Source organism: Dreissena polymorpha, chromosome 13 (assembly GCF_020536995.1).
Source record: "Dreissena polymorpha isolate Duluth1 chromosome 13, UMN_Dpol_1.0, whole genome shotgun sequence".
NCBI classification, from domain to species: domain Eukaryota; kingdom Metazoa; phylum Mollusca; class Bivalvia; order Myida; family Dreissenidae; genus Dreissena; species Dreissena polymorpha.
Genome location: NC_068367.1, coordinates 40,230,775 through 40,245,995, shown reverse-complemented (window position 1 = coordinate 40,245,995; position 15,221 = coordinate 40,230,775). Strand labels below are relative to the sequence as shown.

Genomic DNA, 15,221 nt, shown 5'->3' with positions numbered 1-15,221 from the left:
CTTCTATATGGTTTTCCAGAATCAAAATAATCAACACGTTCTGATTGACCTACGCTTGGTCGCTCGATTAAACTCACGTTCATTTGGAATGTCGAATTATTAATACGAAACATTTGCATTATACCATATAAGTGATATTTTTAATACTGCAAACGAAAACCGAACAGCTGCAATTGCTTGTTCAGCTGGATGAACTTGATCAAGAGCTTTGATTTAACCTTCCCAATGCGGTGATCCCATTTTTATTCACACGTGTTTGATGTGATCATTTGCGCTGTACCGAATTGTTCGGATATTGGTAACATGGAATAAAAGAATATGGAAAATATTATTAATCTCCTGTTGTAAATTGAGTTTTAATGTATCTTTATATTTCATCCAATGACCTCTTGGTTTTCTTGAATTAAAACATAAATTACATTAAACACGTACTAAGTTTAAACCTATTTATTTTAGCTCGATTGCATAGAAAGCCTTAGGCGTATTTGAAACGCTCTCGAGTCCGTTTCCTGGGACTAGAGCCAGTACTTAGTGTTTCTGGGGGAAATCTTAAGAACTGTCCCACAGTAGTGATCATACCCATGACCTCCAGATCGTTAGGCGGACACTAATCCACTACACCACGGCAACGTACGTAGTAAATGTGTACATACAATGAACGCGTATACTATATGTAAGTAACATAAATATGTTAAATCAGACGCGGATTAATTTAGGATCGCTTATTTTCGTACTACACGATATTCTTCAATGCAGTTATTCTCAAAACATTAAATATTTTATGTTTAAAAAAAATTTGGAACATACAACGCGAATGTTGATACATAAATTCGTACACACACATATCCATGCTGTTTAAATGTGTTGAAATTCAAATCAAAGAAATGGTCTTATGTGTTCCTTCAATAAAAATTAAATTGAAATATTTCCCTTTTATTGCGTTTTAAAATATACTATTATTTGGTGTTTATCTTAAAGGTTTTCTGAATAAATCTGTGCAAAGTTTGAGGTTTGGAGTTCCTTTGTAAGGACCGTATCAATCAAGTGGCCGGGTTTTAAACATCTTGTGTGATTGTAGCGTAGTTATGTGTGTTGGTCCTATTGCTGTAGCGCTGTGTCATACCTTGGCAACCAATTCCTTTTCATGAATAAATGTTCCATAATGAGGTTGGTCTCCTCCTGGTGGATCTGATGCTTCATTTTGTTTACATTTATTTGTACTTCATGAAATTATTTGAAACCCGACTAAATTGTTCGAGAGCCTGCCTAGAAAACAAGAGACTCTGTTTGAGGATTATGCTTCTCCGTAAAAACATTTTCACTTATCGTCAGTAATGTGTGAGACTGCGAGAATGGCGTGCATTTTCACAAATGATATCTTGAATGATATCTGTACGGAAAGGAACTGTGTGACATGAACGAAAATATTTAACTATCGGCTCCCCATAGGTGAAATTCCATTCGGTGACATTAATATTTATAATCAAACACGCTGATTGATTTGCATGGACCACAGATACCTTCGATGGGGTCTCTCTTTTCGAAGTTTCATTATGCGCGGATCCGAGATGAGCTCCAGTACCTCGCCTATTTAAATTTAGACACATGAAATGGCAAAATGTATTAACCCATTTATGCCTAGCGTCTAGAAAAAGGCCTTGGCAAACAGCGTAGACCCAGATGAGATGCCGCATGATGCGGCGTCTCATCAGGGTCTGCGCTGTTTACTTAAAAAAACAATGTAATAAATATTGTAAATAAATAAATAAATAAACTAGACATCCCTAATTTGGGAAATAAATTGATCCAATTTAGAGGATGGGAGAGTCCACTAGGCATAAATGGGTTAATAAAATGTATGTAAGGTCAAATACCTCTGCCCCTCCAAAACGTTTAACAAGTGTTATTTCAGTGATTCAAACAAAACGGATGCTCTAATGGTGTCTATTTATTAAGCACATGAAACGACATCACATTTAAAAAAAAACACCCATATCTTTCATATCAGCACCCCACGGCTTTGCACACCCCTAGACCTGTAACGAAACAAACATACATATTTAATGAGGTAAATTGTATTTTACACACAATTTTGTTTTTGCGGACAATGCAATTTATTGCTTTGATATAACGAGACATACGTATATGTTTGATTTTTACAACAGTTTAAACTCATACACTCTTCTAAACAGGTTTAATTTAGTCTCATATATGGAGCATATATTAAAGTTTGTACACATTAAAATGAATGTCAATAATTTTCAGTTTGCCGAATATTTTAATTATCAATCAATTAAGAATTTTATCGTGGGCAAACATGTTATTCCTAGAAAATTAAGCCAAGATTTCGCTGGGTAATGACTACCATCAAACGTCCCTCAGGCATTGCCATCCAGACGAACGTACTCCGCCGTTATCGATATGGGCATAAGTATAACCAGTAAACTATATACGGGTCGTGCTCTGTGAAAAGGGGGTTTAATGCATGTGCGTAGAGTGTCAACCCAGATTAGCCAGTGCAGTCCGCACAGGCTTATCAGGGACGACACTTTTTGCCTTAACATGATTTTTGCTAAAACAGACTTTCTATAAACGAAATATATCATACAAGCGGAAAGTGTCGTCCTTGATTAGCCTGTGCGGACTGCACAGGCTAATCTGGGATGACAATTTACGCACATGCATTGAACCCCTTTTTCACAGAACACGGCCAATATAATATATATATACATGCAGTTTATTCTGCAAACTCTTACCTGGACCATCTACGCGAGGCGGAAGCCGTCCACTTTGCGAACAAAAAGCGCCTTTGATACATGGACATGCGTAGGAATAGCGTATTTGTAGGAGTAACGTATTTGCAGGAGGCATCTGGCAGGCTGGAAAATGACAAATTAAACAAAATACGTACGACAATAAGAACACCGTGCGAGAGTGAGAGAGAGAAAATAAAAAAAAAGGAATTTTGAACATAATAGATTGATCTAAGTCCGTCAGTCGGTCGGTCGATCATAATTTGACTGAACATGATAGATCGACCTCAGTCGGTCGTAATTTGATTGAACATAATAGATCCACCACAGTCGGTCGTTCGGTCATAATTTGATGGAAAATAATGGATCAAACCTCAGTCGGTCGGTCAGTAATAATTTGATTGATCATATTAGATCGACCTCAGTCGGTCGGTCGGTCATAATTTGATTGAACATCATAGATCGACCTCAGTCGGTCTGTCATAATATGATTGAACATAATAGATCGACTTCAGTCGGTCGGTCGGTCATAATTTGATTGAACATAATAGATCGACCTCAGTCGGTCGGTCGGTCATAATTTGATTGAACATAATAGATCGACCTCAGTAAGTCATAATTTGATTGAACATAATAGATCGACCTCAGTCGGTCGCTTTGTCATAATGTGATTGAACATAATAACTAATGATCTCAGTCGGTCGGTCGATCGAGCAAAATCAGCCAGCCAGTCGGCCGGTTGGTGAATTAATCAATCAATCAATTAATCAATCCATTAATCAACTGAGGAAATCAATCAATCAGTAAAACAAGCTTACCGGCGCCTAGCCCTCCCAATGGCTCACATTTCCCTTCCACAAATCTTTTGAGGTCAGGGGACAGATCGACTACGGAATACCGGTTGAAGCTTACACAGCACTCGTTGGCCTTGCAATCTTCCGACTCGATGCAGTATCCGGCCAGCGCTCCACGTCCTGGCGCCGGAACCGCCTAAGGAGTTTAACACAGGCAATATATATAAATATGTTGTTTGTCTGTCCGGTAAGTGCTGTAACAAACTCGGTTCTTCACATTATGCGGCCTCCCGCCCTAATGGACCTCATAAACTTCGAAATACACACACACACGCACGCACGCACACACGCACGCACACGTACACGCCCATACGCACGCACGCACGAACACACACGCACACACGCACGCACGCGCGCGCGCAAACACGCGCACACGCACGCACGCACACACACATACACGCACACACATGATGAATGGGACGACATTTTCGTATTCATATAATAGACACAATGGTGTTGTAAAACTAATTTATTCACTAAAACAAAAAGACATGTACCATAACATAAAACATGAACACATACAAACTTAACTTAAACAAAAGAATAGCGTCATCAACACTTTACTACGTCAATTTATGTTATCTCCAGTTAACAAATACCTGAAAATGCCACAGAAACTGAGAGCAAAACAGTTATTGATAGTCGATGTCAAAGAAAATAAACTAAACTCACCAATGCACCGGCAAGTAGAACTAACAGGATCGACAGAGGTGTAAAGATCATTCCGGTTTTATGTTAAGAATGAGCAGAGCGGCTGATAATTTCTTCTTTATATACACGTATAACTCATTCACATCCGGTTAAAATAATATTTTTGACATCTGTTGGTAAGTATTTACAATGTTGTCGTGCAAAGCAGATGGTTCATTTATTGAGCAAAAAGACGTCAATTGCATTTAGATTACCAACAAAAAATACTACGGGAGATATAGCCTATTAAAGGGACATTTTAACGTTTTAGTAAATTGACAAAATAAAATCGTTGCAGTTATGATATTTGTGAGGAAACAGTAATACTGAACATTTACCATGCTCTAAAATATCCATTATATGCATCTTTTGACGATTTAAAAAACTGAAAATCATGCAGCGTTGCAACAAGAAACGATTGAATAATTTGGAGAGTTCTGTTGTTGTCGTTATATTTTGTTATACTACGAGGATTGCTTACATGCAGAATACAATACATCACTCATGGTATGAGCACGAATGGCCGAGTGGCCTAAGCGTTAGACATTTGCTCCAGGGGTCAGTGGCTCGAGACCAGTTGATGGTTACTTTGTTTCTTTCTTTAATTGTATTTTTTTTTAATGAAGCTTTTTAGATCCAATCTTTACATTTATCAATATAAAGCATTAAATGACAAACTTTAATACATGCCAAAAATATGTGAAAAGGTCCCTTTAATGAGGAGTTATTTAGTATCAGGTAGAGACATCGCATTGAAACTCATAAGATATAATTCACGCTAAAGATTGGCTGGAAAACCACCAGTCAAATGCCGCACAACATCCGGGCGAATAATTAATTCATATAAAAATATATCCGTGTTCATATTTAAATGTTGTTTTTTGTTTTTAAAAAGATATCAACCCAGCGAATCATGATAATAAATTTAAATGTCAGCCTGTTTGTCGAAAACACTGTTAAATTGTTAACTGCAGCAATACGTTTGCATCGCTTTTATTACATTTACATGAAAACATGTAATGCAATTTGGTCGCTGATAAAAAAACGTATGGGTTTATTGTATATTACACATTATTACTTACATGCATGAATTTTCTAATTTTAGCATTTTAAATAAATGTCACATTTCAATAATAAGATTAATAACCCAAGCCTTGTATTTTCTTAAATTTAATTAAAGTAATACCAACCCGTAGACATTTCTCTGTTTAGAACAAACTGTTTTATTTTAACCGAAAAGTTAATTTCCTAAGTCAAAATGATATACATAAGCCAATTTTACTTTTTGCATTTAACCAGAGTTAAACTTTAAGAAATTTGACATAGACACTGCTGATATTAGTTGTTATGTTATGTTAGTTATGTATGCACGACAGAATCCATGATTTTGAGAGTGTGTTTAAACCCAAATCACAAGAATGAGTATGCATTGTTTAGCACCCAATGGGTGCTTAAATGGGTGCTTAAGATACAACTTTCTCGAAGTAACACAAACAAGGAAACATGCCCATTTTTAGACTTGCCGATCTAGTGACAAAACAGACACATATACTTTGTGGAACCCCAAATAAATGAATATGTCTGCGTTATGTCAGATTCCTTTAACAGTACGAATGCAATTGCATGAATGAAATTCGAATTAAAACCCTTGTTTATCAATATCACCGAAACATACTACATAACAAAATACAATAATAAATGAAAAGATCTGAAACAAAATTTCACTAGCAGATTAAACTCACGAATCAGGGAATCATACAGACAGCACTTTGAACTGAATTTTTGGTGTTAAAGCGGTGTACCTTAGATCGCATTTTAATTTAAACGAGACTGACCAAAACCATCACAATAGGTCAACTTATTACAATCCGGACAACAGGGTCCCCTCAGGGCTTAAACAACTTTTAGCATCTTACATTCGCAAAATTAAAAAAACTGTCGCCAAACTGGGGCTTCTTTGAGGCAAAGAAGATCATGTTATAATGATGCGATAGCACATTTAATAAGTTAATGAAATCACATAATACAACTTAAAAATTACTGTTTTCAACAGTCTACATACCACAATAAAACACAATTAAAATATGAATAGACAGGTTAACAAGAGTTGAACTATAAAACGTACATAATAAGATTTGAATAAATTAAGGTAGAACATGTTTGTTCAGGCATTCACCACCATTGGTTTGTACATGAATTAAATTAATTAAACTTTAATAAAACATGTGTCATCAATTAAGTTCAATTTTAACCATCCACCACAATTGTAACAGTACTTCACCTGAACGTTTGCCAACAGTTAAATAAAAAATTCTAAGACTCTTGACAAAAGACTGCTTTATGTACTGTAGACTACTTAATGAACGCCCGACAATAGGGAAACATCTTTATTTTCCTGCAACTAGTGAAATTCGTAATAACGTGTCAAATCTACTAACCGATAACCCTTTCTCGAGGCAGGTTTGCATGAAGCTCTGTTCTCAAGCCACGTTCGCAATCAACATTGCTTACAGCGTATACTAAAAAGCTTTCAGCTGCCCCTGCAGCTACATGATACATAGCTTTTAATTCAAAGCTGAGTTTGCAGAGTTCGTAGTACTGCATACAAGTTTAGTACTGTTATCTACAAGAGGGTGAATGAAAGTCATTAACATGCCGTAGCTCTCAAGACATCCCTCAAAACCTACACTACACAGGTACTCTGCCACTACATCAATATCCTTTACCATGCTATCCTTTTCAATGGATGGGTTTAATAGAACGTTTAAAGATGCCAGATCCATCTTCATGGTGTCAGAAAACCTGCCATGCACATTTTTTATAACACCTGCTGAGAATGATTCGCAAATATTCACTGCCGCGTGCCTTTTGCTTGTAACTGTTTTGATCTACAGCTAATTTACTTACCGAGAGCTTATTTATATTTAACACTGTTTTACCAATCTTTTCTGTGTAGAATGTCAACATAGGTCGTTTACTGTGTACTATGTCATCAAAGATTATTGATTAAAAGATACTACACAAAACAGTCACTGTTTCTGATGGCGTGGCTTTGAAACTCAAAGTGCCATCTTCAGTCCTGGACTCCTCTGCCTCTGGTACCAATTATGCAATTTACTAAGTCGATATCCAGATTGACCAGTAGTTCTCATTTAATGGAATTGTTATTATCAAAATAGGATAAACCTCTGCAAAGTCAAGATCCTGTGTTTGAAAAGACTTGTATGATACTGCCCTTTGGTTGAAAGGACATAAACCCGAAAGTGTACAATATACACAACTTGTAGACATGATAACTAAGCCACCATTAGTATGGAACTCTCCTGATCTCTCCTACAGATCAGAAACACAAACATTTGCTACTGAAGTTCTAGATCATAACCTCTACTGAACCATGATAACTAAGACATTCATAATCTATATGGAAGATCTCTTCAAGCGTACCAACCTGTCCTGGTGTCAACCTTTGGACTATTTCCAGAATTGGCAGTTTTCATGAGTGAAAATAAACACTGGTCGTGATTTAGATTTCATGTACCTTTACAAAGAAGGGATAGCATCTGCCTCTGAAAAGAAACTCAAAGCTAGCATATGCGATATACAATGCGTAGGTAGCCAAGCCTGGGTTATCTTCTTTGAGCCTGGTTACTACCCCTGCCTTATTCTCAACCATGGCTGAAACCCAATCAGTTGTTATCCATTTCCTCCCAGTGTTTAACAAGTGTTATAAATGGACTAAGCATCAGCAATGTTAGAGCATAAATAGACAGCAAATATGGCTTTGGTTCTAGAGCATCACATTGTTCTTTTCTAGAATTATCATGTATGATGTCCGACTGTCAACACACAGGTCAGCAAGTTTGGACAAGCCCTGAAAAGATTCATCACATCATATTGCCTTATGTATACAAGATATATAAATAAATAAATAAATAAATAAATAAATAAATAAATAAATAAATAAATAAATAAATAAATAAATAAATAAATAAATATATATATATATATATATATATATATATATATATATATATATATATATATATATATATATACATATATATATATATACCAATAATTTCACCAAGGTCCATTATAGATATTACTTCATAAAAGATTTCTTGCCATTTCAACATATTATTTCCAATCAATGAGTACCAATCATACCTTTTACTTGATTTTTTAGCTACTATTTATATGCATGATGCTCGAGTTCATATATGAAATTAACACACAAACTTGTACTAGTTTATTTTCTTTGTTTACCTGGTACATTATGTACGTGTTCATCTCTGGCAACATGCTACTCGGAAGATCTTCCTTGGCCAGGAACAGAACATTTGGCATACAACATCCGACCTTGTTCATTAACACCTCCTAAGCAGCCTGAATATATTTCCAAAGTATTTCGCCTTCGGGAGCTTTTGGGTGAACTGAAACTTCATATCAAGAAAATATATTATTAATTATTTAATGTTAACGTATTATTAATAAATAAATGAGGCGCATGTACAAGATATTTCCAAATTTGAATTGTATAAAGTGAAGTGTCGTTTAAACTTCCGCTAGTAATAAAAATAACATATAAAAATTATAAATTCGTCCTACATTATATGAACGAATACACGGTTTCTTGCACAGTACACAATTACATATACGCTAAGTATGTATGTACTTTACTGTCACTCTACAGTAAATCTTACCTTTGGTTTTCATGTGCTTTAACACTTTAACAAGTTTTTGCATCCTGAAATAAATGAATTGCCAAGGTTTGAGGATATACTGAGATTTCCTGTTTGAATCATATTGAAGGAACGGCAATTCTGATTTCTGACAATCTTTTTGATGACTTTGACCATCGACCTTTAAGTTCAACTTTGCCTGATATAAAGGTCAACTCACACTTTTGCCATAGAAATTTCAATGGCTGACAATATGTCAAATACGATGGATCATTATATGGGTGAGAGTGTATAAATTATATTTCATGTTCTTCATTCTCAATGTCAACTTTCTCAACACGCTTGACTCTTTTTTAAAAACTCGGTTTCTCACTTCAAATTCAAATGCTTTTGTTGAAGATTTGTGCTGAAATTATTTGGGTCACTTGAAGTATTGCATTTGTCGTGGAAAGTAGAACATGAGGCTTTTTCTTTGACAGGTTTCAAAATGTGAAGATAGAAAGGATTCGTCGAAGGAATCCTGAAATTATTATTATTAACATATTATGTACATTGTAGGTCAATTTAAGAACGAATGTAGTTGAATAGCATCAAGCAAGCGAAGAACGTATGATAAAGTCACGAGTCACTTAAGCCCGCTGAAGGTGAAGGTGACACTTATAAGTCAATAGTGTGAGCCTTAATTGTCAGTCCCTCCCTTTCATTTACGTGTCCTCTCCATATCCCTTCCACCCTGCCGGCTTTCGAGCTTGCGTCCAATGTTAAGGTTAATAAGAAAACTCGCAAAAGTAGTCACTCTTGCTCGAGGTCAAGGTAATACTGAAAGGTAGAAGATCAAGCATCGAAACTCGGCTTAAATACGACGGTCATTTAAACCATGCGCAGAAGGCATGAGTTAAGCTTGCCGGTTCAAGTTTAAGGTTACTCATGAAGGTCAAAAGATTGAGCCTCCATTTTCCTGTCTTATATACCAATCTCCACGCAGAGTTGTCGTTCCATGCTCTCACATACAATATCTGCCTTCACAATGAAATCCGACCAGATTTGGTTGGATTTTACTTTTTTGTTAAAGTATTATATTATCAAAAGTAATATCATTTTCTTTTATATTTTGATAAAAGTGTATAAGTTAAGGTTCATAATAAAATAAAATTACCTAAATTAAAAAAAGGGAAAATACAATTATTGTACCAAGATGTTTTGCTATCATCAGGTGGTTGGTTATGAAGGCATGGATTTCATCCAGCTACGCTGGTTCCAGTCAAATCTCTTTGCGGAGGTTGCTTATAAAACACTTGAAAATCAACTGTTACGAAATATAAAGGCCGTTGTGACGATGTGAGGACGTCATGAATCCCTGGCATAGGGTCAAGGTCATGGTATTACTTGACGTCGATAGTTTGGGGCTGGCTCAATGATTGTATCAGCTCGTCATCTCCTATATCATTTAATTAAGTATCTGAAACCTGGAATGATAAGATTAGGTCCAGTAGCACAAAATGCCGTACGCGATCGGGGAAAAATCATTTGCAGTGGAGAATTGTTGTATGTTTTTCGATTTGAATGACTGCAAGGTTTTTTACCTCGATCATTCTAGACTTCTATATGGTTTTCCAGAATTAAAATAATCAACACGATCTGATTGACCTACGCTTGGTCGCTCGATTAAACTCACGTGCATTTGGAATGTCGAATTATTAATACGAAACATTTGCATTATACCATATAAGTGATATTTTTAATACTGCAAACGAAAACCGAACAGCTGCAATTGCTTGTTCAGCTGGATGAACTTGATCAAGAGCTTTGATTTAACCTTCCCAATGCGGTGATCCCATTTTTATTCACACGTGTTTGATGTGATCATTTGCGCTGTACCGAATTGTTCGGATATTGGTAACATGGAATAAAAGAATATGGAAAATATTATTAATCTCCTGTTGTAAATTGAGTTTTAATGTATCTTTATATTTCATCCAATGACCTCTTGGTTTTCTATATTCTTGAATTAAAACATAAATTACATTAAACACGTACTAAGTTTAAACCTATTTATTTTAGCTCGATTGCATAGAAAGCCTTAGGCGTATCTGAAACGCTCTCGAGTCCGTTTCCTGGGACTAGAGCCAGTACTTAGTGTTTCTGGGGGAAATCTTAAGAACGGTCCCACAGTAGTGATCATACCCATGACCTCCAGATCGTTAGGCGGACACTAATCCACTACACCACGGCAACGTACGTAGTAAATGTGTACATGCAATGTACGCGTATACTATATGTAAGTAACATAAATATGTTAAATCAGACGCGGATTAATTTAGGATCGCTTATTTTCGAACTACACGATATTCTTCAATGCAGTTATTCTCAAAACATTAAATATTTTATGTTTAAAAAAAATTTGGAACATACAACGCGAATGTTGATACATAAATTCGTACACACACATATCCATGCTGTTTAAATGTGTTGAAATTCAAATCAAAGAAATGGTCTTATGTGTTCCTTCAATAAAAATTAAATTGAAATATTTCCCTTTTATTGCGTTTTAAAATATACTATTAATTGGTGTTTATCTTAAAGGTTTTCTGAATAAATCTGTGCAAAGTTTGAGGTTTGAAGTTCCTTTGTAAGGACCGTATCAATCAAGTGGCCGGGTTTTAAACATCTTGTGTGATTGTAGCGTAGTTATGTGTGTTGGTCCTATTGCTGTAGCGCTGTGTCATACCTTGGCAACCAATTCCTTTTCATGAATAAATGTTCCATAATGAGGTTGGTCTCCTCCTGGTGGATCTGATGCTTCATTTTGTTTACATTTATTTGTACTTCATGAAATTATTTGAAACCCGACTAAATTGTTCGAGAGCCAGCCTAGAAAACAAGAGACTCTGTTTGAGGATTATGCTTCTCCGTAAAAACATTTTCACTTATCGTCAGTAATGTGTGAGACTGCGAGAATGGCGTGCATGTTCACAAATGATATCTTGAATGATATCTGTACGGAAAGGAACTGTGTGACATGAACGAAAATATTTAACTATCGGCTCCCCATAGGTGAAGTTCCATTCGGTGACATAAATATTTATAATCGAACACGCTGATTGATTTGCATGGACCACAGATACCTTCGATGGGGTCTCTCTTTTCGAAGTTTCATTATGCACGGATCCGAGATGAGCTCCAGTACCTCGCCTATTTAAATTTAGACACATGAAATGGCAAAATTCATTAACCCATTTATGCCTAGCGTCTAGAAAAAGGCCTTGGCAAACAGCGTAGACCCAGATGAGATGCCGCATGATGCGGCGTCTCATCAGGGTCTGCGCTGTTTACTTAAAAAAACAATGTAATAAATATTGTAAATAAAGAAATAAATAAACTAGACATCCCTAATTTGGGAAATAAATTGATCCAATTTAGAGGATGGGAGAGTCCACTAGGCATAAATGGGTTAATAAAATGTATGTAAGGTCAAATACCTCTGCCCCTCCAAAACGTTTAACAAGTGTTATTTCAGTGATACAAACAAAACGGATGCTCTAATGGTGTCTATTTATTAAGCACATGAAACGACATCACATTTAAAAAAAAACACCCATATCTTTCATATCATCACCCCACGGCTTTGCACACCCCTAGACCTGTAACGAAACAAACATACATATTTAATGAGGTAAATTGTATTTTACACACAATTTTGTTTTTGCGGACAATGCAATTTATTGCTTTGATATAACGAGACATACGTATATGTTTGATTTTTACAACAGTTTAAACTCATACACTCTTCTAAACAGGTTTAATTTAGTCTCATATATGGAGCATATATTAAAGTTTGTACACATTAAAATGAATGTCAATAATTTTCAGTTTGCCGAATATTTTAATTATCAATCAATTAAGAATTTTATCGTGGGCAAACATGTTATTCCTAGAAAATTAAGCCAAGATTTCGCTGGGTAATGACTACCATCAAACGTCCCTCAGGCATTGCCATCCAGACGAACGTACTCCGCCGTTATCGATATGGGCATAAGTATAACCAGTAAACTATATACGGGTCGTGCTCTGTGAAAAGGGGGTTTAATGCATGTGCGTAGAGTGTCAACCCAGATTAGCCAGTGCAGTCCGCACAGGCTTATCAGGGACGACACTTTTTGCCTTAACATGATTTTTGCTAAAACAGACTTTCTATAAACGAAATATATCATACAAGCGGAAAGTGTCGTCCTTGATTAACCTGTGCGGACTGCACAGGCTAATCTGGCATGACAATTTACGCACATGCATTGAACCCCTTTTTCACAGAACACGGCCAATATATTATATATATATACATGCAGTTTATTCTGCAAACTCTTACCTGGACCATCTACGCGAGGCGGAAGCCGTCCACTTTGCGAACAAAAAGCGCCTTTGATACATGGACATGCGTAGGAATAGCGTATTTGTAGGAGTAACGTATTTGCAGGAGGCATCTGGCAGGCTGGAAAATGACAATTTAAACAAAATACGTTCGACAATAAGAACACCGTGCGAGAGTGAGAGAGAGAAAATAAAAAAAAGGAATTTTGAACATAATAGATTGATCTAAGTCCGTCAGTCGGTCGGTCGATCATAATTTGACTGAACATGATAGATCGACCTCAGTCGGTCGTAATTTGATTGAACATAATAGATCCACCACAGTCGGTCGTTCGGTCATAATTTGATGGAAAATAATGGATCAAACCTCAGTCGGTCGGTCAGTAATAATTTGATTGATCATATTAGATCGACCTCAGTCGGTCGGTCGGTCATAATTTGATTGAACATCATAGATCGACCTCAGTCGGTCTGTCATAATATGATTGAACATAATAGATCGACTTCAGTCGGTCGGTCGGTCATAATTTGATTGAACATAATAGATCGACCTCAGTCGGTCGGTCGGTCATTATTTGATTGAACATAATAGATCGACCTCAGTAAGTCATAATTTGATTGAACATAATAGATCGACCTCAGTCGGTCGCTTTGTCATAATGTGGTTGAACATAATAACTAATGATCTCAGTCGGTCGGTCGATCGAGCAAAATCAGCCAGCCAGTCGGCCGGTTGGTGAATTAATCAATCAATCAATTAATCAATCCATTAATCAACTGAGGAAATCAATCAATCAGTAAAACAAGCTTACCGGCGTCTAGCCCTCCCAATGGCTCACATTTCCCTTCCACAAATCTTTTGAGGTCAGGGGACAGATCGACTACGGAATACCGGTTGAAGCTTACACAGCACTCGTTGGCCTTGCAATCTTCCGACTCGATGCAGTATCCGGCCAGCGCTCCACGTGCTGGCGCCGGAACCGCCTAAGGAGTTTAACACAGGCAATATATATAAATATGTTGTTTGTCTGTCCGGTAAGTGCTGTAACAAACTCGGTTCTTCACATTATGCGGCCTCCCGCCCTAAAGGACCTCATAAACTTCGAAATACACACACACGCACGCACGCACACACACACGCACACGTACACGCCCATACGCACGCACGCACGAACACACACGCACACACGCACGCACGCGCGCGCGCAAACACGCGCACACGCACGCACGCACACACACATACACGCACACACATGATGAATGGGACGACATTTTCGTATTCATATAATAGACACAATGGTGTTGTAAAACTAATTTATTCACTAAAACAAAAAGACATGTACCATAACATAAAACATGAACACATACAAACTTAACTTAAACAAAAGAATAGCGTCATCAACACTTTACTACGTCAATTTATGTTATCTCCAGTTAACAAATACCTGAAAATGCCACAGAAACTGAGAGCAAAACAGTTATTGATAGTCGATGTCAAAGAAAATAAACTAAACTCACCAATGCACCGGCAAGTAGAACTAACAGGATCGACAGAGGTGTAAAGATCATTCCGGTTTTATGTTAAGAATGAGCAGAGCGGCTGATAATTTCTTCTTTATATACACGTATAACTCATTCACATCCGGTTAAAATAATATTTTTGACATCTGTTGGTAAGTATTTACAATGTTGTCGTGCAAAGCAGATGGTTCATTAATTGAGCAAAAAGACGTCAATTGCATTTAGATTACCAACAAAAAATACTACGGGAGATATAGCCTATTAAAGGGACATTTTAACGTTTTAGTAAATTGACAAAATAAAATCGTTGCAGTTATGATATTTGTGAGGAAACAGTAATACTGAACATTTACCAT

General features: G+C 36.5%; 2 protein-coding genes across 4 annotated transcripts in view; both read right to left on the bottom strand.

The window, feature by feature from the left end:
- The window catches only part of LOC127854860 (uncharacterized), a 140,738-nt gene that overhangs the window by 14,761 nt on the left and 110,756 nt on the right, over positions 1–15,221 (bottom strand). The gene's annotated exons all lie outside the window — the stretch shown is intronic.
- On the bottom strand, positions 1,959–14,993 carry LOC127854857 (uncharacterized). 3 transcript variants are annotated; one of them, XM_052389928.1, is made up of 4 exons: positions 14,863–14,964; positions 3,572–3,743; positions 2,757–2,879; positions 1,959–2,036 (listed from the first exon to the last, which is right to left on the bottom strand). In XM_052389928.1, the coding sequence occupies exons 1-4, from the start codon at positions 14,911–14,913 to the stop codon at positions 2,005–2,007; spliced, it is 378 nt and encodes a 125-aa protein (XP_052245888.1). In that variant the 5' UTR covers positions 14,914–14,964; the 3' UTR covers positions 1,959–2,004. The 3 variants fall into 3 exon arrangements, with proteins under 3 accessions (XP_052245888.1, XP_052245889.1, XP_052245890.1); XM_052389929.1 differs by lacking the exon at positions 14,863–14,964 and adding an exon at positions 4,280–4,362; XM_052389930.1 differs by lacking the exons at positions 1,959–2,036; positions 2,757–2,879; positions 3,572–3,743 and adding exons at positions 12,515–12,620; positions 13,343–13,465; positions 14,157–14,328 and having other exon boundaries at positions 14,863–14,993.